The sequence below is a fragment of the Perognathus longimembris genome, chromosome 13 (genome assembly GCF_023159225.1).
Source record: "Perognathus longimembris pacificus isolate PPM17 chromosome 13, ASM2315922v1, whole genome shotgun sequence".
In the NCBI taxonomy this organism is placed as follows: Eukaryota; Metazoa; Chordata; class Mammalia; order Rodentia; family Heteromyidae; genus Perognathus; species Perognathus longimembris.
The window spans coordinates 39068796-39095077 of record NC_063173.1 but is presented as its reverse complement, the minus strand read 5'-3'; the positions used below and the strand labels follow the sequence as shown (position 1 = coordinate 39095077).

General features: G+C 42.6%; 1 protein-coding gene across 1 annotated transcript in view; it reads right to left on the bottom strand.

The window, feature by feature from the left end:
* Nucleotides 1–15908: 15908 nt before the first annotated feature.
* Nucleotides 15909–26282, bottom strand: part of Ldlrad3 (low density lipoprotein receptor class A domain containing 3) — a 238186-nt gene continuing 227812 nt past the window's right edge. The window contains exons 5-6 of the mRNA XM_048360270.1: nt 18458–18803; nt 15909–16544 (exon numbers count right to left, since the gene is read on the bottom strand). Of these exons, the coding sequence (XP_048216227.1) occupies nt 16307–16544; nt 18458–18803 (584 nt within the window). The 3' untranslated portion in view covers nt 15909–16306. The remainder of the gene's footprint in view (nt 16545–18457; nt 18804–26282) is intronic.

Sequence of the window (26282 nt, the reverse complement as noted above, 5' to 3'; positions counted from 1 at the left end):
CTTCTATGCCAAGTAAAACACTTGAGCTTACCAAGTGGAATGCAGATTCACATAAGGAGAAATTTTGCCAGTGCTATGGTTTGAATAAGGGTCTCCTAGAGGCCTCTGGTGCTTTTGGCAGGTACTTGCAACCTTTAGGAGGTGGCACCTAGTGGAAATTAGGTCACTAGGGGGGTTCCCTTTGAAACAGATATTGAGAGCCTATCTCCTTCATCTCTCTGTGCTTCCTGGCTGCTAAGAAGTGAACAAACCTGTTCTGTCATGATGTACTGTGCAAGCCTAGGCCCAGAACAGCAGGGCTGAGCAACCATGGGTTTAAACCTCTGAAGTTGGGAGCCAGACTAAGCCTTTCCTCCTTATAAGCTGATTATCTCAGGAATTTTGTTAGAGTGGAGGAAAGCTAACGTAGTCAGAGGTTGAATCTTTGACATAACCGAATCATGACAAAGAGATCTCCAAAGCTGGTCAAAACCATGGGTGCTTTATGTAGGGTGTTTCAGATTCCCAACAAAGTAGAGGCTAGGGAGGGAGCATGTATTCCGTGAGCCAACAATCATGAGTCTCGGGATAGAATGCTGAACAAAGTGAACCCATTTTTATAGATTGATAAGACAGGAAGTGTCATCCATGATTTTGAAAGAGAACCAAGGAGTAAAATTGGACTGGTCACTTTTGCATTCATTGGTGGTTGGCTTTCTCGACTTCCTACTTGCAGTTTTCCTAGGCTTCCCAAGCTCTTCTTGTAGAGAATTCCCTGTGCATCCAGCAGACACAAGACAGCCCAGATCAAAACAAGACTGCACAAGATGAGACCTTGTGCAAACAGTTAAACAAAACAAAGCAAGCAGGAAAAGAATACACAGATTTGTGGCAAAAAATACTAAATGATACACACAAAGCTATACAAAGTTATACAAACAAGTCTAATTTTTGTGAACAAAGAAAAAATTAGCTACACATCCTGGGACAATAAAAATAAACTCAGCAAAGGCCTTTTTTTTTCTGGAACAATGTCAGGAACAGTCCTAAAATAACTGACATTGGGCACAAAGGGTGTGATGAGGTATCTGATGGCCAAGAATCCCATAGAGTGTGCTCCAGTTTAGGGTCTTTAAAATAATTTCACTGGGATGTTCAGATTTGTCAAAACAGATTCCACCACTCAAAATCTGAATATCATCTTAAATTTTAGTGATATTAAATAAGAGTCATGCTGGTCTGGCAAATTTCTGAGCAAAGTAACTTGAAGATCCTTTATAGAATTGGTAGAAAAGCATTTTGGATTACCCTGATTTTAAAGGAAGGAGCAAGTTGATGTCAGCCTCAGAAATGTCTTCATAGAAATGACTCCACCCAAGATTAGTTGCCTTTCACACTGAGAGGCCACTGCTGATTGGCTAGCTTTCCGAGCTGTGCTCATTGAAGCACAGTGTCATTCATCAAGTTTGAAAATTAGCTTTAGGTCTATTTGATACCAAGATTATAGAACTGTCATTGATGGATTAGGTAGGTTAAAAATAATTTTGGTGGAAACATGGCGCCATGATTATAGGACAACCAACTTTCCTAGGAGTATGGCCCTCTATGTAGTAATATTTATATTTTACCTGTTTGCTTCATTTATTGCCTGTCTCTTCACTGGATAAAAAATAAGGGCAAGGACTCTTTTTTAATTTGTTTTGGTCCCAGTTGGATTTCTAGTATCCAGAACAGTACCTAGCACACAGTTGGTGCTCAATAAAGATTCCTTATATGAATGTATGAGTCTGATCTCTAAACTTTGTCCTATAGAAACCACAGGAAAGCTGTGATTTTTCTCTTCATGGAAAAAGCAGAAAGGAAAAACAAAAGAAACCTTGGGACCAGGCTGGATCTGATCATGATAAATGTTTTTGAATTGAGGGTGATCAATGAAGTGTGGGTTAGGGCTAAGTTTTCAGTGTGTATAGTGCCTCTCAAGATCACATTTCAGCTCCACCTAATGCTGCACATAAAACAAATTTTGGACACTGGTGACATCACTTGGGTCACTACTCTTGGGGCTTTTATCCTCTGGCCTTTCCTCTGGGAGATTTTATGCTTTTTGGTCTTCTCTTCTTGGAATGCAAATCCTAGAAGGTATTTCAACACAGTGACTAGAAAGAAACTTAAGCTCTTAGTAGTGATGCCTCTTTGAGACATGTGCAGATGCACTGTATTGCTAACTTCTGTCATTCTATCTTCCTTTTCCCTTGCTCTCCTAAATAATCTCACAGTTAAAATTAGGGGCTATCTATCTATCTATCTATCTACATATCAACTCTGTTACCTATCTATTTACCTATCTTATCTGTCTAGATTGCACAAATGTGAAAAAATAAATAATATTTAGCTTTTGAGGTTGGCTTATCTTGCTCAACATGATAGTCTCCAGTTCCAGTAATTTCTGAAAATGACATAACTACATTTTCCTTTATAACTGAGTAGTATCCCGTGCTTTACAGGTACTATATTTTCTTTATCCATTCATTGCTGGGCTCCTACACTGATCCCACTGTTTGGCTCTTATGAACAGAGCTTCAGTACACATGAGAATGCAGGTATCTTTCTGACATATTGATTTACAGTCCCCCAGATGTAGGCTCAAGATTGGTATGGTAGTTTCAAAAGGTAGATCTATTTTTAGTTTTCTGAGCTACCATCACATTAATTTACAAAGTGTTTGTGCTAGTTTACCTTCCCACAAACATGCATGAGGGTTACTTTTCCCCCTTACATCTTTATTGGCTTCTTGTTTCCTGATGACAGCCATTCTGACTGGTGTGAGACAGAATCTCAGTATAGTTTTGTTTTGCATTTCCTTTATGGAGCAGCATATTGAATATTTCTTCATGTATTCAACAGCCGTTTGGATTTCTTCTTCTAAGAACTGTCTGTTCAATTTGTTTGTCCCTTTATTAACTGGGTTATTTGTCATTTTATTGTTAATTATTTAGTCCTTTGTGTATCCTGGATATCAGTTTTTCATCTGCTGAATGGCTGGCAAAAATATTATCCCATTCTGTGCATTTTCCCTTGGTTCTGGTGATTGTTACATGTGCCATGCATAAACTCTTTAATTTGATGCAGTTCCACTAGTCAGTTCTTATTCTTATTTTTGGGGTAACTGGAGTCCTATTCAGAAAATAACTACCTGTGCCTATGTCTTCCAGAGATTTCGCTATGTTTTCCGGCAGTAGTTTTGAAATTTCTGAAATTACATTAAGATTTTTTTATTTGGAGTTTTAATTCGTGCAGGGTGAATTTCAGTCTATTGTATGCTCATAAACAAAGTAGAAGGGACTGTGTAGGCAACACTTTTATTTTATCCCAGAAAGCTGCAATTTGTACTTTTGCCCTCTTGTGAAGTAACAAGTTTGAGTCATCATGTTTATGATATCTCATTAAAGCAGCAATTAGAATGAATATCAGGGATTTTTTCTTTCTACTTTCCAACGTGCTTTATTCTTTCTGAAATCAGCAATCTAATTTCTGTCAAAGTCCACAAAAATCAAAATTTTACTACATTATTAATAATTCTAGTCTGGGCAAAATATAATTTATCTTCCTATAATAGTCCACTGTAAGGGCAATGGTAAGTGGGTTTCTGGCCTTCTGCTGATGTGTTTGTTCTCATAGTCTTCATTTTCTTTCCCCTCCCTGTCCCATACAGCAGAAAATTCCATTTCAGGAATCTCTTTCCAGGTGGCTCCCTGCTAACTTGGACCAATGGCTGGCACTGATTAAGGTGGGAAGAGACGAAAGCCAGAACTTTTCCATCTTTCACTTTTCCTTGGGTGCTTAGCTGCTGCAGCTATGCTACCCCATCTCTTTAGTTCTTATTCCAGCTCACAACCTTTCCTTCAGTGATCCAGCTTTTACCTGGCATGACCCACCATAGTTTTGTATCTTGTCATGAGTCCTCCTGCTTGGCAGTGATAGTCTCTTGCTGATACTAATCTCTGGGTTGTGGTCACCAGTGGCTGATTCCTAATTGTATCCATCAGGTGAGGATGGGGAATGACTGCTGAAGGGAGAGCTGACTTCCCTCCCAATGAGCTAGTTGGGGCGGGAAACAATTATAGAGAGGCCAGTTCTGTTTCAGAGGAAGGCTAGGGCCTTGGAAAGTGTATAGGTAAAATGTAAGACAAACTTGGACACAGACCATTTATTTGGTTCAGCTTCTTCCTGCCCCACCACTTGTGAGTTGTATGATCCTATGCACAGGTTATTTAATTTAATCCAGTCACAGGTTTCTCATCTATAAAGTGGAGACAAAGAGGGTGCCTGTCTTATGAGGATCTGGGTGGATTAAATGAGATAATGCCATCAGAGAGCCTGCTCACTAATTGACCCATAAGTGTTCAGTGATGTTTCTTTGCTTCCATAGTGGGACAGTGGGGCAGGCAAGATTCTGAGATCAGAGTCACAAGTTACATCAGCCGTAGGCACAAAAGTACATGGAACAAAAGGCTATGAGCTAAATCCAAGGAAGTCCTCTGAAAGCCTCCCCTCCATTCAGTCCTTTGAGCTATCAGAGTGTGCAACTTTTTTTTCTCCCTGAGGCTTTCTCTGTGGGGAGAGATGGAAGAACATGCCTAGCTTGGGCCTACCAGATACCTGCCAACTGCCTGTCCCCATCTTTCCTGCTCAGACAGATCACCCTTGTCAGGAGCAGCCGAAGCCCGCTTCATCACTCTAATTGCAGTGTGGTTTGCGTTCATCAAGGAAACAGCAGGGATTCCAAATTAAATTCCAACATGCAATTTATTCAAGATATAAGGCCAACTGAGAGATTCTCCACAGAACCCTCTCCCTTCTATTTTAGAGAGAGAATCCTGCTGCTATGCTGTCTGCCCCATGCATGTCTGCTGGCTCTAAGGCTCTATGAATGAAGAATCTCCTGGGCTGCTAGTCAGCTGCTCTCTCATTTCCCAGATTGCCTAGGGGAGAATTTTGGAAACAAGAGGCACACAGAAGCCAAGGCTTGTTGGGGCATCGGCTTGGCACTGAGGAGGAGTGGTCCTGAGAGACAGCCCCTTCTCCCGCCCTGGGGCTGCTTGGCTGTTATCCACTCCTACCTTCTCTCCCCCCCACCCCCGCTCCAGAACTGGAAGAGGCAGCTAACCAGCCCCACCTCTCTCCCTAGCACGTGTGTTTCAGAATGGCGCCAGCCGGAAAGGGGGGCGGGGGGGGGGGGCCCAGTACTGTGGGCTGTGATCTCCGCCTCTGGGGGAAGGTCCGTGACATCACTGTGATGGACAGCTCAGATTAGCCTGTCGCTAATCTGAGCTAGCGACTCCAGATCCCTCCCCTTCCCACCGTCATTACTGCTATAAATGTATTTGTCCTTCCCCTTATTAAACGGAAGTTCTCCAGATGGCTCCCCAAAAACGTCTGTGTCCTGAGTCCTGATTTGAAGTAAGGGACTGGGGTTTGGCGTTTTTCGCAGCTTGTGCATTTTCTCGGTCACCCGACAAAGGCTGGCATGCACTTGTCTATCTTTTGGAATTATGTATGATGGGGGATCCTTCTGGCACACTCTGAGATGATGAATTAGTTAATTCTGAGTGGTGGCAGGGATGGTGGGAATTGGATAATCAGTATCATCCTATACACATTCATTTGCTTGGGAGGGGCTCTGAATGCACACAGGCACCAATCCGTTCTTGCATGCTTCACACCAATGCCACAACTCTTTATCTGCAGACCCATCTGCCAGGGTTTCCAGACTGTCTCCTGGCATCTGTTCTCTCCAACATTCAAATGTTGCATGGCCTTAGAATTAAGATGACAAAGTCACTTGAACACCACAGATGTGAAGAAGAGATTGACTAGGGAGGGTGGCAGAGCAGGGCTTGTTTGCTCTTCTGTGTGGCCATCCTCTGGTCCCCTACCTTTTTAGTTCTGCCCTGACAGGCAGTGAGAAGGAGCCCACCCTGAGAATCAATTTCTGGGGAACCATATGCTGTGGTATGAGTGACAGTCTGGCAAAGATTCTATTCCAAACAAGTTTTGGACTCATGTAAGTAGAGCAATATACCAAAATACTATCTAGAGCCTAGGATTCCCTGAAGTGTGGGTGTGGTACAGGGATACCAAAATCACAGGAGCAAATGTCCTGGAGATGATGGTCCAGAAGGAAGAGTTTCTGCCAAGCCAGCCCTTCCTGGGGAAGTTTTCTGTGACTCTAGATCCAACTGGAAAATCTACACAGATCTCCCATTATTTAGCACCAAGGCCCCCGGGGAACCGGTTGACTCTGAGGACAGGAAGTCAGTCAGCAAGTGACCTTGGGGGAAGAAACATCCAGTTTTGATGGACAGTGAAGACCCAGGAAGTAGACACTTCCATAAAAGGGTGAAGAGGTGACTGTCATGCACCAATCTCCCCAGAGGACACAGCCTAAAAGGAAAAAAGGAAACATCACCCATACAAATAGTGAGTTAAAAACTTAGTGATGGAAGTCTGTTCTTTGGGTTCAAATCTCTGATTGAGACTTAATAACTTCAGATCTTAGAATACGCTCCTTATATCTCTGACCCTTAGGTTTTCAATCTACAAACAGGTAAAATAATACTATCCATCTCCCAGGGACTGTTCAGAAGAGGGGTTGGAATATTTTTCTAGTAAGTGACAGACAATAAATAGTTTAGGCATTGGGGCCTATGATGATTTCTGTTCCAAGCTTTGACTGTGCCCCAAAGCAGCTATAAAATCAGCAAATGAATGGGTACAACTATGTCCCAATAAATCTTTAAGAAAAGTTGTAGGCCAGATTTGGCATGTGAGTAACACTGTTGCCAAATCCCAATTCAGTGGATTATATGGTAGCAATGATATATTTGAGTGTTACTCCTATTATTAGTATTGCTGTCCTGCCATTGTCCATTCAGATCATCAGGAGATATCTGATATGTCTCTACTTCCCCTCTTCCTGCTGTCATCTACTTGTCAGTTCTCAGAAAAAGCCACTGAATGGACCCACTGAAACTTTTGGGTGCAACTGCCTTCAAGATTTTGCTGTAAATTGGAAATGGTGACAAAATAATCTCATCTACTAGGGAGACAGAGATAGGAGAATGCTGGTCAATGACTGGTTTGGGCCAAAGCAAGAGGCCTAATCTAAAAAAAGAAACAAAACCCTGGTAAAACATAATAGCTGAGGCCATGGCTTAAATGGTACTGCTTGCCCACCAAGGGTGAGGCATTAAATTCAATCTTCAGTGTCACCACAATAAAAGACTGCATGGTATTTTGTTTTGCTTTGTATAATACAAGTTTCCAAATTGCTTAGCAGTTAAAAGCAAGGGTAGTTTGGATTGCTTGTGACTGGTGGTAAGACCATGTCATGATTTCCCATTAAAATTTTCTATTGCCTTTCACAAGGGACTGAACTTTGTAATTTGTGTGACTTTCTTACTGCTGCCTCCAGAAGTAAAGATCATTACAACCATTTTACAGACACACATTGAGTTTAGGCAAGACAGACACATTCCACAAGTGCCTGTCTTTACCTCAGATCTTTGTAGTCTAAATCCTGATGCATTTCTCCACATTCCACCTGTGCTCAATATCAGATTAGTCAGTATCTTCCTACCAATGATAAAACCTAGTTGTTGTTTTTTCTGGCATAGACATAAAAGGAATTCATTGAACAGCTTGGAGAATTTCTGGGGTTGGGGAGGGGAGGACCAAAGAGATCTAAGCCAAGAGCTCTGATGTAGACATGCCCACCCCTCCTATGATGGCCTGGGGTCTGATGGTCGTATGTTACCCTCAGAGACTATTCTTACCATATGGATTTATGCCACACTGCTTCCTTTCAAATGCCAAGTCTGCACGTGTGGGGCTTGTTAGCTGAGTCTGGGTTACATATTTGGGCATCAGTTCCCAAGAGAGGCTGGGAAAGAATTTTTGTTTCTTCTAAAGGAAAGAAGGCTTGGGAACAGAATTTCTCACACCTAAGAAGAATGTTGCAAAGGTATGGGGCCCAACTCCACCTCTGGACCCATATCCAAAAGAAATAAAAGCAGGGCCCTCAATAGGCATTATCCACAATAGTTACAATAGATACAAGGTGGAAACAACCCACATGTTTACTGACAGGGGAACAAATAGAGTGTGATGTAGCTATAAAATGGACTGTTGATTTGGCTTCAAAAGGGAATGCAATTCTGAGGCATGCTATGACATAGGTGAACCTTGAAGACATTATGATAAGTGAAATGTCAGGTGCAAAAGGAAACACAACATTGTATGACTCCACTATGTGAGGTGCCCAGGAGAGTCAAAGTCATAGAAATGGAATAGTGGTTGCAAGGAGGGGAAGGAGGTCATGCGAAGGTATTAGAAAATCTGGAGATGGGTGGTGGCCATGGTTGCCTGGCAGTGTGAATGTTCTCAACACCATTGAGTTGTACAATTAAAATGGGTATGGTGAAAGTTTTATGTCTATTGTACTACAGTTAAAAAAATAAATGTGCTGGCTGGGTGCTGGTGGCTGACGCCTATAATCCTAGCTACTCAGGTAGCCAAGACCTGAAGAATGTGGTTGAAATCCAACCCCGGGGAAGGAAAATATGAGAGACTGTTATCTCCTATTAACCAACAGGAAACGGAAGTGTCATTGAGGCTCAAAGTGGTAGAGTACTAGCCTTGAACTGAAGAGCTCAGGGACGGTGCCCAAGCCCAGAGTTCAAGCCCCATGACCACTACCACCACACACACATAAAAAAAAAAAAGTGCTGGGCATGAGGAATATTTCCACTTCAGAGAAGGAGAAATGGAGGCATGGAAGATGACAAGAAAAAAATCTCTGATAAAGCGGCCAATTGTCTTAATTTCTGGTGCTTGTTTTTTCCAGCGAGAACTGAGCAACTATTGGAAGTTCAGAAATATATTCCCCAGCTGCCTTCCTCCAGGTTCAAACAAATAGGGTGAGGTCCAGGTAAGTGACTTAAGAGTGAAGTGGGTTTGAATGTGGGGCAGTAAGGAGAGATGGGGATCATGCTCAATGTAGGGCAGCCGCTACTCAGCTCCCAATACATTTAACTGGGATGGGAGCCCAGTATTACTAGACCTTGAAGAGAAGTGAGAAATCCAAAATATAAACTCTCCATTTATATGGAAAGTTGAACTATCAAACTCCATTTATATGAAATCTCCTGCTTCAATTGCTGGCAATAGATTAAAATGAGAGACAAACTGCAATTCCCTTAACATATATGCATTGGTTAAATACCACCTTTATCCTGGAAGTGAGCAAACTCAGTGTTTGAGTGTAGAGGAAAAGGCCAAAGGTAAAATCAAGATAACCCACTGGTTGGTAGATCATAAATGCTAATTAATTTTCATAGAAAAGGTAAAGACTGGTGAGGAAAATGTGGCTATTAACTAAAACCAAAACAAAGGTGTCCTGTTACATCTTTTTTTTGTTTTTTTTCAGTTCTCAATCTTGAGATCTTCCTCTGGGGAGAATCAGAACCACTCCGGGGATGCTTGCATACCCTACTGTCTCTAAGGAGCATGAACAGTTTTGTGTTAAAATTGCATATATCAAGGGATGGGGGTGTGGGAGTAATGGGGAGCAATGGAGAGGATGGGAGAAGAGAAGGAACAGGAGAGAGGTAGGAGAAAGTAGGGAATTCAGTGGGTTAAAATCATCTCTCTAAGGTGGATTAATCCTTCTTTTGGGAACTCGGAAACTCTCAGCTTCCAGTGTGAACAATCTGTTCTGGGTCTACGTGACCCAATTGATATTTTCACTTGATTGGCCTTGTTTTTTTTAAATCAGGCTCAACACAGTACATGTACTTGGAAATCTATGTTGTTCTATAATACAGATTGGGCCCACACAGACGGTCCATATAGTTTATTAAAGAGTGTCTCCAGTTTTGAAAAATATGAACTATGGCTATAGAATGGAAGGAGAAAAATAAAAGGTCAAAAATGAAATGTTCTTTTCTCATTAAATACATTAAAAAGTCCAATTTCCAACATAACAGGAATCCTAGGATTTGGAGGGTGCAGTGTCGGTTCTGGAAACCCTTGCCTGGCTTGGACCTGATTCTTGAACATTCCACAGTCCTTTTCTTACTGTGCATCCAAGGGAAAGGTGCCAGTGAAAGGAGTCCACATGAGGTCTTTCTGGAAAGCACACGTGCCACAGAATCATTATGCTCGAGATGTGGGGGCTGGCCAGACACGTGGCTTCAAAGATCTCCATAGGATCCTGTATTGCAGGGCCATCTTGCAAACAGTGGCGTCACCTCCATGGCCTTTCTTGTCAGTTTGTTTCTTCATCTGTCCCAGGCTCCATGATGCTGTCTTGATTCTCCAGCTATAACACTTTCCTGCATCAGTATAAGCCCTAAATTCCATATTAAATCCCTTACTCCTGTAATGCTTATAGTGGCTCTGACAGATCTCAGTGGATAGACTAAAGCAAGCACAAACATCATTTTCATGAAAAAGCCACTTATTAGATCTCAGCCAACAGCAAGTGGGGTCAAGATATTCAGTCAGTCATTTCCTGGCAATGGATGGAAACAAGAGTTGCCGAAGCAGTTTATTTTTCATGTACAAGGAAACCAACAGTTTTCACATCCTATAACTTCCCTGCTTGCAAAAGGGATCATAGTCTCATCTCTGAGGTGTACCACTCTTTCCAGCAGAATCTGTGGTCCTTTATCCAGAAAGTTGCAGACATGTCCACATGCTATTAGCTGACTCACCAACTAGTGTACTAGAAAGACAGTTGTAAGACAATGGTTTGCTTGTTTCCTTGCAAGAGTCACACTTCATATACAGCCTCCAGATAGGCATGCAATCACACACCATTTTAATCTCTAGGTCCTAGTTTTGCCCATTCCAATGTATTTTTTTTTTCTTTGTGTGGTACTAAGCTTTTGTAAGGTCCTCTCCCTGAGGGCTCCATGTAGATGCCCCCACCTCATTAAGTCTCCACCCAGTTACCTGGGTAACCTGCAGACCTGGAGGCAGTTACCTCCCCTTTCCCTGAGGTCACATCCTAATCCACCTGGCCACACCCCTTGCCCCTGCCCTAGATAAAAGGCAGGGCTGGGTGGGGGTCGCTCTCTCTCTCTCCCTTCTCTCGGGCCATGGGTCATCTTGGCCACAGGCCAGCAGTTCGGTAATAAACTTTCTTTCCTGCCTGAATACTGCGTGGCGTTCTCCTTTACTGGCTACCTACTTTAAAAACCTAACAGCTTTAATTTGGAGCTTCAAGCTTGCTAGGCAGGGGCCCTGCCACTAAATCACCATGACATTCACACTGGTAATTTTTGAGACAGATTCTCGCTTCTTGTCTGAGCATATACCTTAATTGTGATCTGCCTATTTTAGGCTTCTTATATCCAGGATGATAGGCTTGTGTCACTATGCCTGGCTAAGCATGGGTCTTGTGAACTTTTCTTCCAGAGTTGCCTGGAACCACAGGTGATCTTCTCTATCGCTGTCTCCCAAGTGGCTAGGATCACAGGCATGAATCACTGATGTCTGGCTCCCAGCATATTTTTTTTAACTTTTAGGTATTTTGTAAGTTGGTTCACAGATTATATTAATGTTGCTCTCAATAACATTTCTATACTATGCTTCCTAATTACACTCTCTAGGTTCTTTGGGAATCTGAGTTTGATAAAGTCCCATGTATTGCTTTGATCTAAGCATCACTCAAAGTCATTAGAGTGGTAACTATATTTTGGTGAAGAGACTGACAATCTCTTGAGGATTCTCAGAGAGGCCACAGCTGCAGTGCTAAAGACAGCAATATGAAGATTCTAAGTGGCTCCTGATACGGAAGAATATTCTGGATATCCAGAGACATGTGCTCCATCAGAGATAATGCAAATCTTGGGCTGAGAGTGTGCCTGGTGGGCTCCAGAGCTACCCAGTGGCCAAGACAGCTAGAATGGAGTATGTGACACAAGAGAGCAGGTGCTGAGATAGGCTGGCCAGATTGCACCAACCAGGTTTTGTAGATTGACCACCATGTCGACTTTTATCCTGAGTGAACTGAACATTATTCAGAGATTTTTGAGACTAGGCTGAAGAGAGGCAATCCAGAAGATAGATCGTAGACATTGAATTTGTCCAGGAAGGGGTAAATATAGCATGTAAAAAAGAACCCAAACATTTATTTGGTGATGATCAAAATCCTCTTTTAGCTCTTCTTAGACACCCATTTAATCTACCTTTTCAATCCAGACACACAGGTAAAATAGACATATCTAAAAGGAACTTAGATGCCTAGCATTGAAGCTACATGAATGGGTGAGACAGGCTGGGTGTGTCTCATTGGGACAAAGGACTAGGTCAATTTTTGGCCCATTCAAATTGGATTGGTCAGCTGGAAGGGTGATGACCCAGAAAACAGTGAAGAGACGAGGCCAAGGCAAATGAAACTATTGAACACCCCAGGCTCTGAGCAATAGGATAAACCTATTAGATAGCCCCATCTTCTTATAAGAGTAACACATGATCTAACCCTTGCTTCTGTAGGCCTTGCATTTGGATTTCTATTTGGCCAAGGATGGAATTATTTCTCCTACTCATGGGTGGTGGTGGTGGTGGTGGTGGTGATGACTTGCGGGACATCCTGATTTCCTAGGCATCTGTCTTGCAGTATCCGTTAACATGTGGTTCTCAAATCAAACTTCAGAGAACATAAAGATGTTCCCATTGGCAAGATCAATCTGGAATACTTGTGGTTTGAAATTAATCACTGCACGTCTGTGCAGGATGTATAGTCTGCCTTTCTTATGAGACAAGAATCTGTAACAGCCCCTTGCCCCTATCCTTGGAACATTGTTATAGCAATGTTAAGCTAACACCTATCTTTCAACATTTCCAGGGCCCATAAGACTTATTAGTTAATACCCACAACTTCACTTGTTCATTCTAGTCTCACCAGGTGCAGGATCCTAATCATCAATCATATTTTAAGGTCTCCATCAATAGTCTTCATTTTAAATTTTATTTTGACATAAATTTATCACAGAAGCAAAGACAGAAACTACTGTCTACTTTTTATATGGCTGTACTGCAGAAAAGGAGGTCAAGAATCATTCACAACAATAGAAAGAATGAAACTGCAAGTTTATTTGAAAGTATAAAAAATTTAAAAAAAACAAGCCTAGCCAAAACAACAAAAAAGCAACCACATACAACCGTTCCAGTTTACATTAACTCTAACATCACACACTATTAACCACTGAGTTGCATTAAAAAAAAAAAAGTCAATTTCATGGTAGAGAGAGTTGAGTCAGGCAACAAGTTAGCAATCACAGTGAACTAACTATCTTATGCTAAAATAAAATGCTGATGTCATTTGAGAAAAAAGAGAAAAGATTATTTTCTCCTTGGAGTGAGTCAAAAATATTGCTAGCCTCCTATCTGACATCTTAAGAAGAGTGGATGGTGGGGAGGAATACCTCCTAAATCCTGTGATTTTGCTATCTTAGTGATATATATTTTTAAAATCCATTAAAAACCAAATCTATAATAAAAAATGTCCTCATGTTTGTTTGTAGAAAACATCGTTAGTAGGCTCTCCTTATCTTCTAAAACCATTTGTTTTTCCTAAGATGCCTGAAGCGGAAAAGCGGGTGAGATTAACTCACTGTACGCTTGATTAAAATTAGAATCCTTTCCTCTAAACAACTTTTAAAGTACCAGAAAGAAGCAAAAGCCCATCAAAGGGGGAAGTAGAGCCACTCAGACTCATTCAGGGATGAGAAGAGTAGCCAGAACTGTTATCCAAGTTCTTGGTTGGACTACTCAGAAAATAACTCAAGTGCTACTTTAAAAATGAAAGACACAACACCTAGATTCCTTTACTTAAAACAAACACAAAAAACACCAATGGCTGGTTTCCTGTATTTACTGTGTATTTGTTAGAAGAGGGAAAAGTCTCCAGAATAGGATCACTGAAGGCTAATTTCATCCCCACTTCCTGTAGACTCTTATTTTCCTTTATTTATTTTTGGAGTGGGTACTAGGGCTTGAACTCAGGGACTGAGTGATCTTTCTGAGCTTTGTTGTTGTTGGTGGTGGTCATGGGGCTTGAACTCTGGGCTTGTGCGCTGTCCCTGACCTCTTCAGTTCAAAGCTAGCACTCTACCACTTTGAGCACCAGTGCCACTTCTGGTTTTCTGGTGGTTAATTGGAGGTAAGAGTCTCTCGAACGTTCCTGCCCAGGCTGGCTTTGAACCTCAATCCTCACATCTCAGCCTCCAGAGTAGCTAGGATTCCAGGCATGAACCACTGGCACCTGGCCTGCAGACCATTTTATTTATTAGCCTTTTTTTCTGCTGGGGAAAGAGCCTTGAATGGGTGACAGCTACATGGAGAGGCTCCACTTGGTTCCAGTTTTGTCCCAGGTCAGTGAATATCATGATTTTTTTTTCTTGCCAAATAATAGCTACCTTTTTAACCCATTTATCTCAGTGGGTGGGTCCTGTGGGTGGCTGGGCATTGCCAAACAGGAAATCTAACATAACTAGAGACGAAGAACTGTAGTATGTACTCATCTTTCTGCACAAGAACTCGATAAACAATAACCTAAACATGCAGCAATGCCATAAATTCCTGGCACAGGGTTAGTCTAGGGTGGCATCATGGGGCTGGCTGGGGCAAAAGTATGATCTTCTTTTGCATTTTTCTTTGGACTTTATTAAAAGAAAAACCAAACTAAAACAACAACAACAAAAGAAAGATAGGTTTCCTATACACATATAAATAGTCCCTTAACTAGAAGGGAAAAATCCCTTCCCCTCCCCCCCCAAAAAAAACCAAACACACTGTTTTAAATGCATTTCTAAGGGATTAAAAAATTCCAAATGGAAAATCTTGACTCCAAATTGTCTGTTGCCCATGTCTGTCACAGGAGAAACTCCAGAGTGTTAGGAGAGGCCTGACCTAGCCCTCACCCTCACTTGAGGTGATGGTCTTAAGGCCTTGGAAAGAAGAGTATAAGCAGTACTGAATTTGGCTCTACTATTTTGGAAACCAGTATGCTCAAGTCCAAGTGCACAGATAAAACAGACTCTCCAGTGTTGAAGAGTCTTAGAAGCCTCACGTGAAAGCTGTGTGAAGGAGCAAGGCATGGCCACAGCTAGGGTTCACTGGGACAAAGGACAGGTCAACCTTTTGGCCCACTCCAGTTGGCTCATCTCTTGGCTACTGCAGGCAGGTTGAGAAGGTGACAGCTCAGGATTTGGAGAAGGAACTGTGAGGCCAAGACAGACTCAGGCACTGGCAGAATGCAGGTTAGGAGCTAAGAAGTCATGACAGGGACTCCTGCCTGGGCTGAGATGGGAATAGCATGATCTTCATTGCCAGAGAAAGCTCTCAAAATGAGGATTCCAACTAATCTCTATGGCCACTTTTCTTCTATCCAGAGAAGAGGGTTTCTGATACTTCAAGAAACCAAAATGTATGGGGCTGAGAATATGGCCTAGTGGCAAAGAGTGCTTGCCTCGTATACATGAGGCCCTGGGTTCGATTCCTCAGCACCACATATACAGAAAATGGCCAGAAGTGGCGCTGTGGCTCAAGTGGCAGAGTGCTACCCTTGAGCAAAAAAGAAGCCAGGGACAGTGCTCAGGCCCTGAGTTCACGGCCTAGGACTGGCCAAAAACAAAAACAAAAACAAAAACAAAAACAAAAACAAAAAAACAAACCAAAATGTCACTGTTGGTAACTCATGTCTCAAGTTGTGTTTGGCCACTGCCTCCATTCAATGATGGCCTCTTGGTGGGATCACCCAGCCCCAATACCCAAATGAACCTAGATAAGGCCATAGCCTAGAAGACAACCTGATCCATGTCATTGTTCCTCCTGAATCTCCCATAGAAACAGTTACCTGATCCCACGTCATCATCCCTCCTGAACCACCTATAGAAATGCTGTTTTTCCCAAAGACTACTTAAATATCACATCAAACTGACCACTGCTACTCAGAGAGGTTCCAACAGTTACAGAATTATAGGAAGTGTAAGCTTGTGATTTTAAGGCCTGAAGGAGGAGGGATCTTTTCTATAGAAAAGATGACAATGCACTTTGTCAAGTGAGTGGCTGGAAAAAGGCCAGGTGCAGGTTCCCCTCCAATGAGACATGCTCAAATCTGAGGGAAGAGAGGCAGCTGCTGCCCCAAGTCTCCAGATAGTCTTGAAGGAACTTAAGAGAGCTTCCCACAATCACATGCTGTTCAACTGGAACAAGTTGGAGCAGACTAACCCATAATGGACTTCGGAAGAGCTGAATTTTATACTTCTTCAGTGCCCTGCCTGGGCACAGAGTCTCGGGGCTCAGCAGTGCCCTCTGGAGGACCAGGCTGCCCTGGGCTTTGGTCAGTGTCTTCTACACTCAGGAGGCTGCTGGCTGCTTGGGAGCTGGCACTGTCGACACTTCCTGACCGAGAGCGATAAGGAGGCAGGTTGGCTTGGTTCAGAGACTCAGTGTCCGAAGAATAGGGTGGTGGAGGAAGGTCATACCATGCAGGTCTGCAAGAGAGAAAGAGGAGAGGTGGCAGGGGCAGTAGGGAGAGAGAGGCAGGGATGGGGGAAGAGGATGCATTAGAGTCAGACATGGCTGGAAACTTGGACCTAGCTCTAACATCAGCCTGTTTCTGAGCTGATGCTTCTAGTGACACATGAGATCTTCCCTCCAAGTACTAAGACGAGGACAGCTGGTGGTCTGGAACAAGACAGAACAGAAAGTTCGGGATGTGCTGGCTTGTCCCCTGGTCAGTGCCAAGTCCAAATCAGGTGGATTTGGAATGAAATCTCCAGACAACATCCCCAGGTCAGCTTAGGTGAGAGCTGCTTTGTTCCCTTAGCGAAAAATCCTGTGACCAAGAGGCAGGACTGCATCTTGAATGAGACTTTGATGGGGCCATAGAAGTTGGAGTTCTTACTAAATCTAGCACTTCCTGTGGACTTAGGGTGACAGGGCACTCTTTTGACACCCTATCTCTTTATATTTCTTGAAAGAAAATTGTTGAACAGAAAAGACATTTTGGTTTTAGCTCTTCCCCTTGGACTCTTGAAGCTTATCTGTCTGCCATAGGGACACAAAGTGAAGAGTTGCCACTGGAAAGGGTCCAGGGAGGAGTCCAGCCACCCTGGTGTATCTGTATGATGCCTGATGCAATACAAAATGCATGCCAGGGCTTTGAGGTAGAAGGCTGCTGGGGAGGGTTCTGAAGGGCAGGATATAGGAACAGACACCTGTAGTCCATGAGCTTCTAAAATGGTCTATGGCTGGGGGATGGGAGGATGCTAATAAGATAACTCAGTGGAAGAGCCTGTGTTTATCAAGTATGTGTAAGGCCCAAGGTTTTACACACACATACACACACACACACGCACACACACACACGCACACACACTAATAGAAAGTACAGAGATGGGCTCTGGTGGCTCATGTCTAGAATTCAAACTACTCACAAGTCTGAGATCTGAGGACTATGGTTCAAATCGAAACCAAGCAGAGACTCCTATTTCTAACTAGCTAGCTTTGAGCAAAAAAAGCTCAGAGAAAGCATACAGATCCTGAATTTAAGCCTTAGGAGCAGTGCGTGTGCACGCACGCACACACACACACACACACACACACACACACACACACACACACACACCCAGGGTAAGTTCCTTTTGTCATTTCATCTACAGAACTCTTTGCCTTGAGGTTTCTTACAGGATGCCATTCTCATAAGAATTAAGAGTTTCATCCACCTTTTGGATGAAGCCAAGCAAAGTTAGAGGACTCATTTACTTTCTCATCCAGTCAAAAAAACATTAATGAAACCACCCAGAGATGCTAGGAGCTGATGATCTGTGGTCGCAGGTGAGGCCCAGAGCTGTTAGGAAGCTCAAACATGAGCCACTGTGGATTAACCAAGGAGCAGCAGGGCTCTAAGGCAGCTGGGATCGTATTCTATGTCTTCAGACAACTAACTCAAAAGCCTAGGATATGAATTTCCTGTTCTTCTGTACAACCAGACAGATCTAGAACCTCCTCAGTGAGTGTGCCTACTACCTACTCTCTCTCCCTCCCTTCCTTTTTTCCTCTGCCAGTTGTAGGATTTGAACTCAGGGCCTGGGTACTGTCCCTGAGCTTTCCCTAGCACTGCTGATGACTTTTTGCTGGTTAGTCTCACCAACTTTTCCTGCCTAGGTTGGCTTAGAACTGCAGTCCTCAGATCTCAGCCCCCTGAGTAGCTAGGACTATGGGTGTGGGGTACCAGAGGACCAGTGTTAATGAGTTGTTGAGAAAATGAAATGAGATGACAGTTGGGAGAATTCTGCAAGGATCTGGTAAATGCTGATTGTTGCTATGCCAGGCACAAGGTAAACCTAGGACAGCCAGGTCCTTCCCCAGTAAGCTCCTGCTCCTCTCTTCTATCTTCACTCACCTTTGGTCCAGCAGGGCCTGTGAGTAGGAAGGTGGGGAGCCTACTTCGGAGGCATTCTGTTCAGCCTGGGTGGCTACATACTGGACGCCATTGTTGACATTGTAGGTGACATTGCAGTGGTGGGGGTGGTCCAGGACCACCAGGCGGGACAGCAGCACAGGGTGCTGCAGCCGATGGACAGGCAGCGTCATGAGGTTGTTCCTCTTTCGTTGATGATGCAAGACCAGTGCCAGCAGGGCTACAACCAGCACAAAAATGACAGAGCTGCCAATGATGGCGTAGGTGATGCTGGGGTAGTATACGAGCTGGTTCTCAGAGGTCACAAACACTTGTCCACTGCCTGGTTCTGAGAAACCCCAGAGAGGAGAGATGAAGAAGAGAGAGTCACAAGTCAGTTACCCTTAACATTTTCTTTTTAAATAAAAAAAATGGTTATTATAAAGGTGATGTACAGAGGGGTTACAGTTACATAAGTCAGGTAATTAGTGCATTTCTTTTTGGACAATGTTACCCCTTCCCTGTTTTCTCCCAGTTTTTTTTCTACCCTGTCTCCACCCACTACTTATATAGTTCATTTTCAACACAGTGTCCAGCAAGTACCATCGTTGCATTTGTTCACCCTTTGTCCCTCTGTTTCTATGCCCCTTTCTAAAGATAGATAAATGAACAAACAAGAAAAAAAAGAAAAGAAAAACAGCAACCAAAGGAAAAAAGATCCTCTTCTTTCCATTTCCTGGAGTTCATTTTGATAAATATTTTTATATGATCAGTTGCACATAGGCATCACACCTTTGGGTTTTTCTCCTAAGAGTAGTCTGCTTTGGTCTCACTGTGTGAATGCCTGGAGTCTTGTACTGTGTTCCAGTGTATGTTAGATCTAGCTTCCACATATAAGCTATTGGTGTCTCTGAGTTTGGCTTGCCTCACTTAACACAGTTTATTCCAGGTCCATCCACTTCCCTGCACCCTTCACCTTTTAAATCAGCCCCAGGACTTGCACACAAATGTGGGTGACAGCAATATGCATAGCAATCAGAATGTAGAACCACCCAGATGTCTACTGACTGCAGAATGGATATCACAAAATGAGGTATGTTTACACCAAGATCTCCAGTAGACCATAGGTATCCAAGGCTGAGGAGGAAGAAGTGTGTGTGTTCAGGATGCAGAGCTCAGCACTGTCTGGTGCATGCTTGATTCATTTTTCCCCACAATGCCACCCAACTTCTGCTGAAGATATAAACCTCTGTCACCTTTCAACAAATCTCAAACGTTCACTCCATAGGTACCCTTTTTGTCTTGGGAGGATTACTAGAATTTTTTCCCTTGTTTTTTTGGGCACCATTTGCAAAGGGAGGCATGTGTTCACAGAAGGAAGGAGACAACACTCAGAAGATCACATGACCATTTAAATAAAATTGATGATCGCTCAGTATGTACTGAGGGCTGCCCTGTAATTTATACATGCCCTGAACCACACAACAGATGTGTGGAAATGAAGTGATTTTTTTTTTTGCAATTTCGTTCTCTCTCTCTCTCTCTCTCTCTCTCTCTCTCTCTCTTGTCTTTCCTCCCTCCCTCCCTCCCTCCCTCCCTCCCTCCCTCCCTCCCTCCCTTCCTGTCTGCCTGTCCTACCTCCTTCCCACCCTCCCCTTCTTTTTCTTTCTTCTGTGTGCCAGTACTGGGACTAGAACTTAAGGTGTTGTGCTTTCACTTATTAGATTTGTCTGCTCAGGCCAGCTTTGAACCTTGATCCTCAGGATCTCAGCCTCCTTAGTAACTAACATTACAGGCTTGCACAACTGGCACTTGGCTTGAAACATCTACCTATATCTATCTATCTATCTATCTATCTATCTATCTATCTATCTATCTATCTGTTATTTGAAGAGCTTGGCCAAAACTATGATATAAGGCAGGATTATTGTATATCACCCCAAAACATAATAAATACAGATATAAACTAAAATGTAGTTGAGTACATCAAATCCCTTATGCAATAAAATAAGCCAAGCTTAAAAGATCACATATCATATGATTCTGCTTATATGGAACATTCAGGAAAGGCAAAGTTTGGTAAAGGAAGAATAGCAGTGGCCTGAGTATGAAGATTAATGATAAATAGGCATGAGAGATCTTTCTGAGATAAGTAAAAAACTGGATTATGGAAAATTCACTAAAAATCATTGCCTTGTGTTCTTAAGCTGGGTGACGTTTATGTTATGTAAACGAGACCTCAATAAAGTTGTTTAAAAAGTCAGCCCTGGAAAGTGTAATGAACATCCAGGGAATAGGAGAGTTCCTGTGGTAGAAATCAGATTTCCACTAGCAATACAGAGCACAGCACGCATGGCAAGGCAGTTAGGAGCACAGAGCAGTTGCTCTAACTGTGGAGTGAGTATCTACTCTATGCCAGCCTGTGTTCCAACCCAGCCCCTTAAGGACAGTGCTGCCTGCCTCTGGCTGCAAAATGGAGACAGTAGTGCTTCCAGAGTATAGAATAAATCTGCAATTATCAGGCGTTTAGAACAGCACCGACACTGTGCGAAACATCCAAGTGTTCAATACTCCCAAGTGTGTGTTTTACAGCTTCTCTGTGCCTTATAATGTTATGAAGTGGGCATTCTTTTTAAGATGAAGGGAGGGAAGCTTGGGGAGGTTGAGTCTCTGAACCTGGACCACGTGGGTTGGAGGTGAGGAGATTATGTGAGGTGAGTCTTGTACTTAATGCTCTGCCCTGTGACCCCCACAACAAGGCCCACTAGGCAGTTCCCAAGTGGTCCTGGGGTGAGGGGTTCAGACACACCTCTACTGACTACCAATATCCTCCAATCCACAAGTGCTCATGAATCACTCTCAAAATTCTTCCCCCCCCCCCCTTGGTTGGTTATGGAGTTTGAACTCAGGGCCTGGGCACTGTCCCTGAGTTCTTTTGCTCAAAGGCTAGCACTCTACCACTTTGGACCACAGCATCACTTCTGGTTTTCTGGTGGTTAATTGGAGATAAAGAGTCTCATGGACATTCCTGCCCAGGCTGACTCTGAATGGCAATCCTCAGATTTCAGCCTCCTAAGTAGCTAGGATTATAGGTGTGAGCACCAGCGCTTGGCTCACTCTCACTCTCAGAATTCATAAGTGATGGGTTTCTCGGCCAGCAGGACATACCTGGCAGCTGGAGGAAGGTCAGAATTTGTCATCATGTCTCATTAATGAGTTCTTAGCATTCACATTCTTAGCACTCCCCTTAATAGCATCTCTGGACCAGCAGCAGAAGTGCTAAGAACCTTCTTTTTGGAAGGTGGGGTGGGCGGGCTTTGACATGGAGTGCAGAGATTTTAAACCACTGACTTGGGTGTAATCATCTGCAGTATGAATACAAGTGAGAGCCCTTTAAAGCAAATGGAAAGTAAACAGCTCTCAGATCTTAATGATATCACTTACATCTCTGAAAGCAGGTTCTCTCCAGACCTGCCCACTCTGGCAGGAGAGAAGAAATGATCACATTTGCTGGAGAAATTATGAGGTTGCATAATTCAGTGAAGCCTGCGCTCTTTTTTCCCTCTCTCCTTTTTGCTCTGTGTGTAACATGTCATCTTGTATTAATTCATTAACTAGGTTCACTCTTCTTCAGTGCTTAATGAGCCCACTAGCCAACTTATATCAGAGTTGCCTGGGACCTGAGTTCCAAGTGTACAATCCACAGACAATGAAGTTTCCATTTGTTCTGGCTGTCCCTCAACCAAATGGCCCTATGCACTACTGTCTAACACCTTCAGTTTCTAGGCTGTGCCTGTACTTGTACTGCATCGATTCCGAGCCAGCAGCAGAGCCCAGTGCCCACAGTACTCTCAAAACGGCTGCTGCCTGGTGATGGCTGGTGATACGACACCAGCTTTGGCATCACTCCTGGGTGCAAACTTGTCACACACATTTGTGTATATATCGCAACAGTTTCTCAGCAGGTCTTTTACTAAGTCCCTCAGAGGTGCTGCTCAGACTGGCATAAGGGACTCTGGCAGCTGACACTTGTGACTTGCTGTTCCTTTCCTTCTACAGAATTCCTCCCTCCATTTCCTATAAGCTACTATTTCTCTTCTATTGGATTAGATCAAGGTAAAGTTTGATTTTTGTATTTTGCTGGTCTTGGGAAAGCTGGCATATTCATGTTCAGGCATGGCTAAAGGAGGGTCGGCCAATACAAACCCAGGAAGGAAGGAAGCTAACAGTCTAGAGTTTGCCTTTCACCCCCAGGCTCACATCTGTGGGTTCTGGATCCCTGGCTTCAAGCAATCGGAGATGCAATATATTCAGAAAAAGACAATCACATAAACTGAACATGTAGACTTTTTTTTTCTTCATGATTCCTAAACCATACAGTGTAACAGCTATTTCCAAAGCATTCACATTATATTAGATATGAGAAGGGGACACAGGAAGATGACTGAGCACCTGTGGACTTGAGTACCTTGTAGCCAATCCCTCGTGGATATGGAGATGATTATATACTAAAAAAAAATCATATATTTGTTCACACAGTACTTTCTCAGTAACATTAGGATTTGAACTCGGGGCCTTACATTTGCTCAGCTTGTGTTTTACCACTCAAGTCATGTCTTTAGCCCAGACTGTTTTGTTATTATTGGAGAGAAGAATCTCATCTCGTAGACTTTTCTGCCTGGGCTGGTTCTGAACTTTGATCCTCTGACTCTTACTCTTGAATAGATAGTATTACAGGCATGAGGCCCTGGTGCACAGTTGCAACTCCCCTCTTAAAAACCTGATACACCCACAAAATTAGATATAATTGATTTATTTTTATAGTGTTAAGGGCATTTTGAGTGCTAAAGCAGCACTGCACTATATCCCAGCCCAGGAAATAACTTTCCAATATAACTACTCATAAAAGCACTGTTCCTAAAGCAGAATATACTACACACGATTTAAATGTGTATCACTGTAGCCTGGCTTAATAAATAATGTATATCCATACAATACCACTTATAATTTTAAAAAATCAAGGCAGTCCATATTCGGATGTGGAAAATGACTGGAAAGATATATTGATGAAAAAAAACCCAAAATCGACTAGAGAATTGCTAAGGTTTGGGTATTGCTAAAAAAGCATGTCCTCAATGTTTTTATGTATTGAAACTCAATCCCCAACATCCCAGTGTGAGGTACTAAGAGGACAGAAACTTAATCCAACTGTGTTGCTGGCAGGTAGGGCCTTTGGAAGGCAATTAAGATTAGATAAGGTTGTCAAGTGTAGAGACCTATGACTGAATCCTGGTGGCTTTATATGGAGTAGAAAACCAGAACACACACACACACACACACACACACACACACACACACAAATATGTTCCTGTCTCACACCATGTGGTAGCCTGTGTCCCCTTGATTTTCTGCCACCAAGAAGGCCCTCACCAAACATGGGCTGAATATTTAGAACTGAAAGCAAAGCTCAGGAGTGTAAGCAGAGCTTACAGTTATAAAAAGTCATCCAGCCTCACGTATTTCCTTGTAGCAGTGTCAAAACAGAGAGTCTAGGAGTGGATAGTACCTTTCTGGTAGGCCAACTACAGAGGGGACAACAATGGGGGGGGGGGTGCTTCCACGGAGAAGAGATGAGGTAGATAGATATCAGATATGACTACTTTCTACATTATGCCACTAGTATTATATCCATTGATTAAAAAAATACTGTCCTCTTCCTTTGTCTTTTCTTGGCTGACAGTGTGTTTCTGTTTCTTTTCCCTTCCTCTCCCTTGTAGATGTCAGGACCTCTTGGGGCTCATGCCTTCTTGTCTCACACCTCATAATGAAGAGAGTCTCCTGTGGATGGCTCTTCGCCTCTAGCCTGGACTCTTGAGTCCAGAATTCCTGTTTTGAGATATTTGTTGCACCTCCAGTGATCATTCCTTCAGAAAACAAACCAATTAACTCCTGTGTCTCTTCATAAAAAAGTTTTTTCTCCATATTAAATATTTTTAAAACTCAGGTTCAGTGAGGTATAATGTATGCACAATAAAATTTGCTCTCTAAAATGTACAATAAGAGGAGGTTGGCAAATTGATTTGTTATATAATCCCCTCAACAATCAATATCTGGAGTTTTCCAGATTTTACTCCCAACTACTAATGAATTCTTTTGTGTACCACTGCGATCAGTATCCTCCCCTCATTCCCAGCCATGGAGAGACCACTGGTTTGTTTGTTTGCTGTCCAACTAGATTCATCTTTTCCAGAAAGTCATAGAATTAAAACCATATGGCACAAGGCCTTTAGTGTCTGGCTTCTTTCACTCAACAGATTACCTCTGAGCTCCATCCATGTTCCCACCTGTTAGTATTTTGTTCCTTTATACTGATGAGTAGTATTCAGTGGCCTAAGTCTATCGATTCCTGATTCATTTATCAATTCACTGGCAGACATGGGGACTAGATTGTTTCCAGTTTGGGGAAATCAAGTATTTCTGCTGATATGTATTTTCATATTTCTTGGGTATACCAAGGACCAAGACCATTGGGTTGGCAGAGAGGTGTATATCTGACTTTATTAAAAACTGTCCCATTATTCCCCAGAGTTGTTGTGGTCTTCTGCACCCTGCTCTGTTCTGAGCAGCAATGTGTGCAATCCCATTGCCCTGGATCCCTGTCAGCACTTTAATTATTGACAGTCCTTTAATTTTAGATATTCTTGAAAGTGAAGGGATAGCTCTCTAAGGTTTTAATTTGCATTTCCTAATGACTCATGATGTCGAGCATCTGTCCTTGTGTTATTTGTCACTGCCTGTCTCCTCTGATGAAGTGTTTATTCAAATCTTTTGCTCGTTTTAAAAACTGGATTGTTTGGCTTATTATGGAACAGTAAAGATGTTTCCTAAATTCCAGGACACAGTTCCTTTATATCCTAAATGTTCATGCAAATATTCCCCCATGCCATGGCTTGTCTTGTCATCTTCTTGACAGCGTTGTTTTCAAGGGAATTATTCTTTATGAAATCCATTGTATCAACTCTTTCAAAATGGTTTGTGTTTTTTATATTCTACCCAAAGAAGCTCCCCTTAAATCCTTACCTAGGAGTTTGATAGCATTTATATGTATGATTGACTACAAGTTAATTTCTGTTTATGGCACAAAGAGAAGGTCAAGGTTCTTTTTCTCTTTCCATTTAGATAGCCAATTTTTCCAGCACTGCTTGTTGAAAAGCCTGTCCTTTCCTACTGAATCACTTTGACGTCTTCGCTGCAAACCAACTGAGCATATGGATTTAAGTCCATTTCTAGACTCCACTATGTCTATTCTACTCTTGTTACCAATGTGTGTTAGTTACTACAGCCTCACAGTTGAGTCTCTAAACCAGCTAATACAACTTCTACAAGCTACTTTCCCTTTCCAAATTGAACCCTCTTTCTAATTATAAAAACTAATGATTAAAATTAAAGTAAGGCAGACAACATGCCTGCCCGTTCCCCTATCTCCTAGCATTCTACTAGATAAATACAGCCTATAGGTGTAGACCAAGTTTGGCTAACTTTCTGTCAAAGGATAGAGAATTATTATTTATTTACCTGCCACCAGAATATAATGGCAGCCACAGAAGGCAATACATAGACAACACATCTAGGAAAGAATATGGTCATGGACCCCAACTCTATTAAATAGGCAGCAGGTCAGGGCTAGTGCCCTGGCTGTAGTTTTCAGTGTAGATCTTTTAAAATGATTGGTGATGCACACACAATACAATGCTGCTTAGATATTTCTGTCCAAGGACATCTTTCTTTACTAACATCACATTTATTTATTTTATTTTGTGTGACAGAA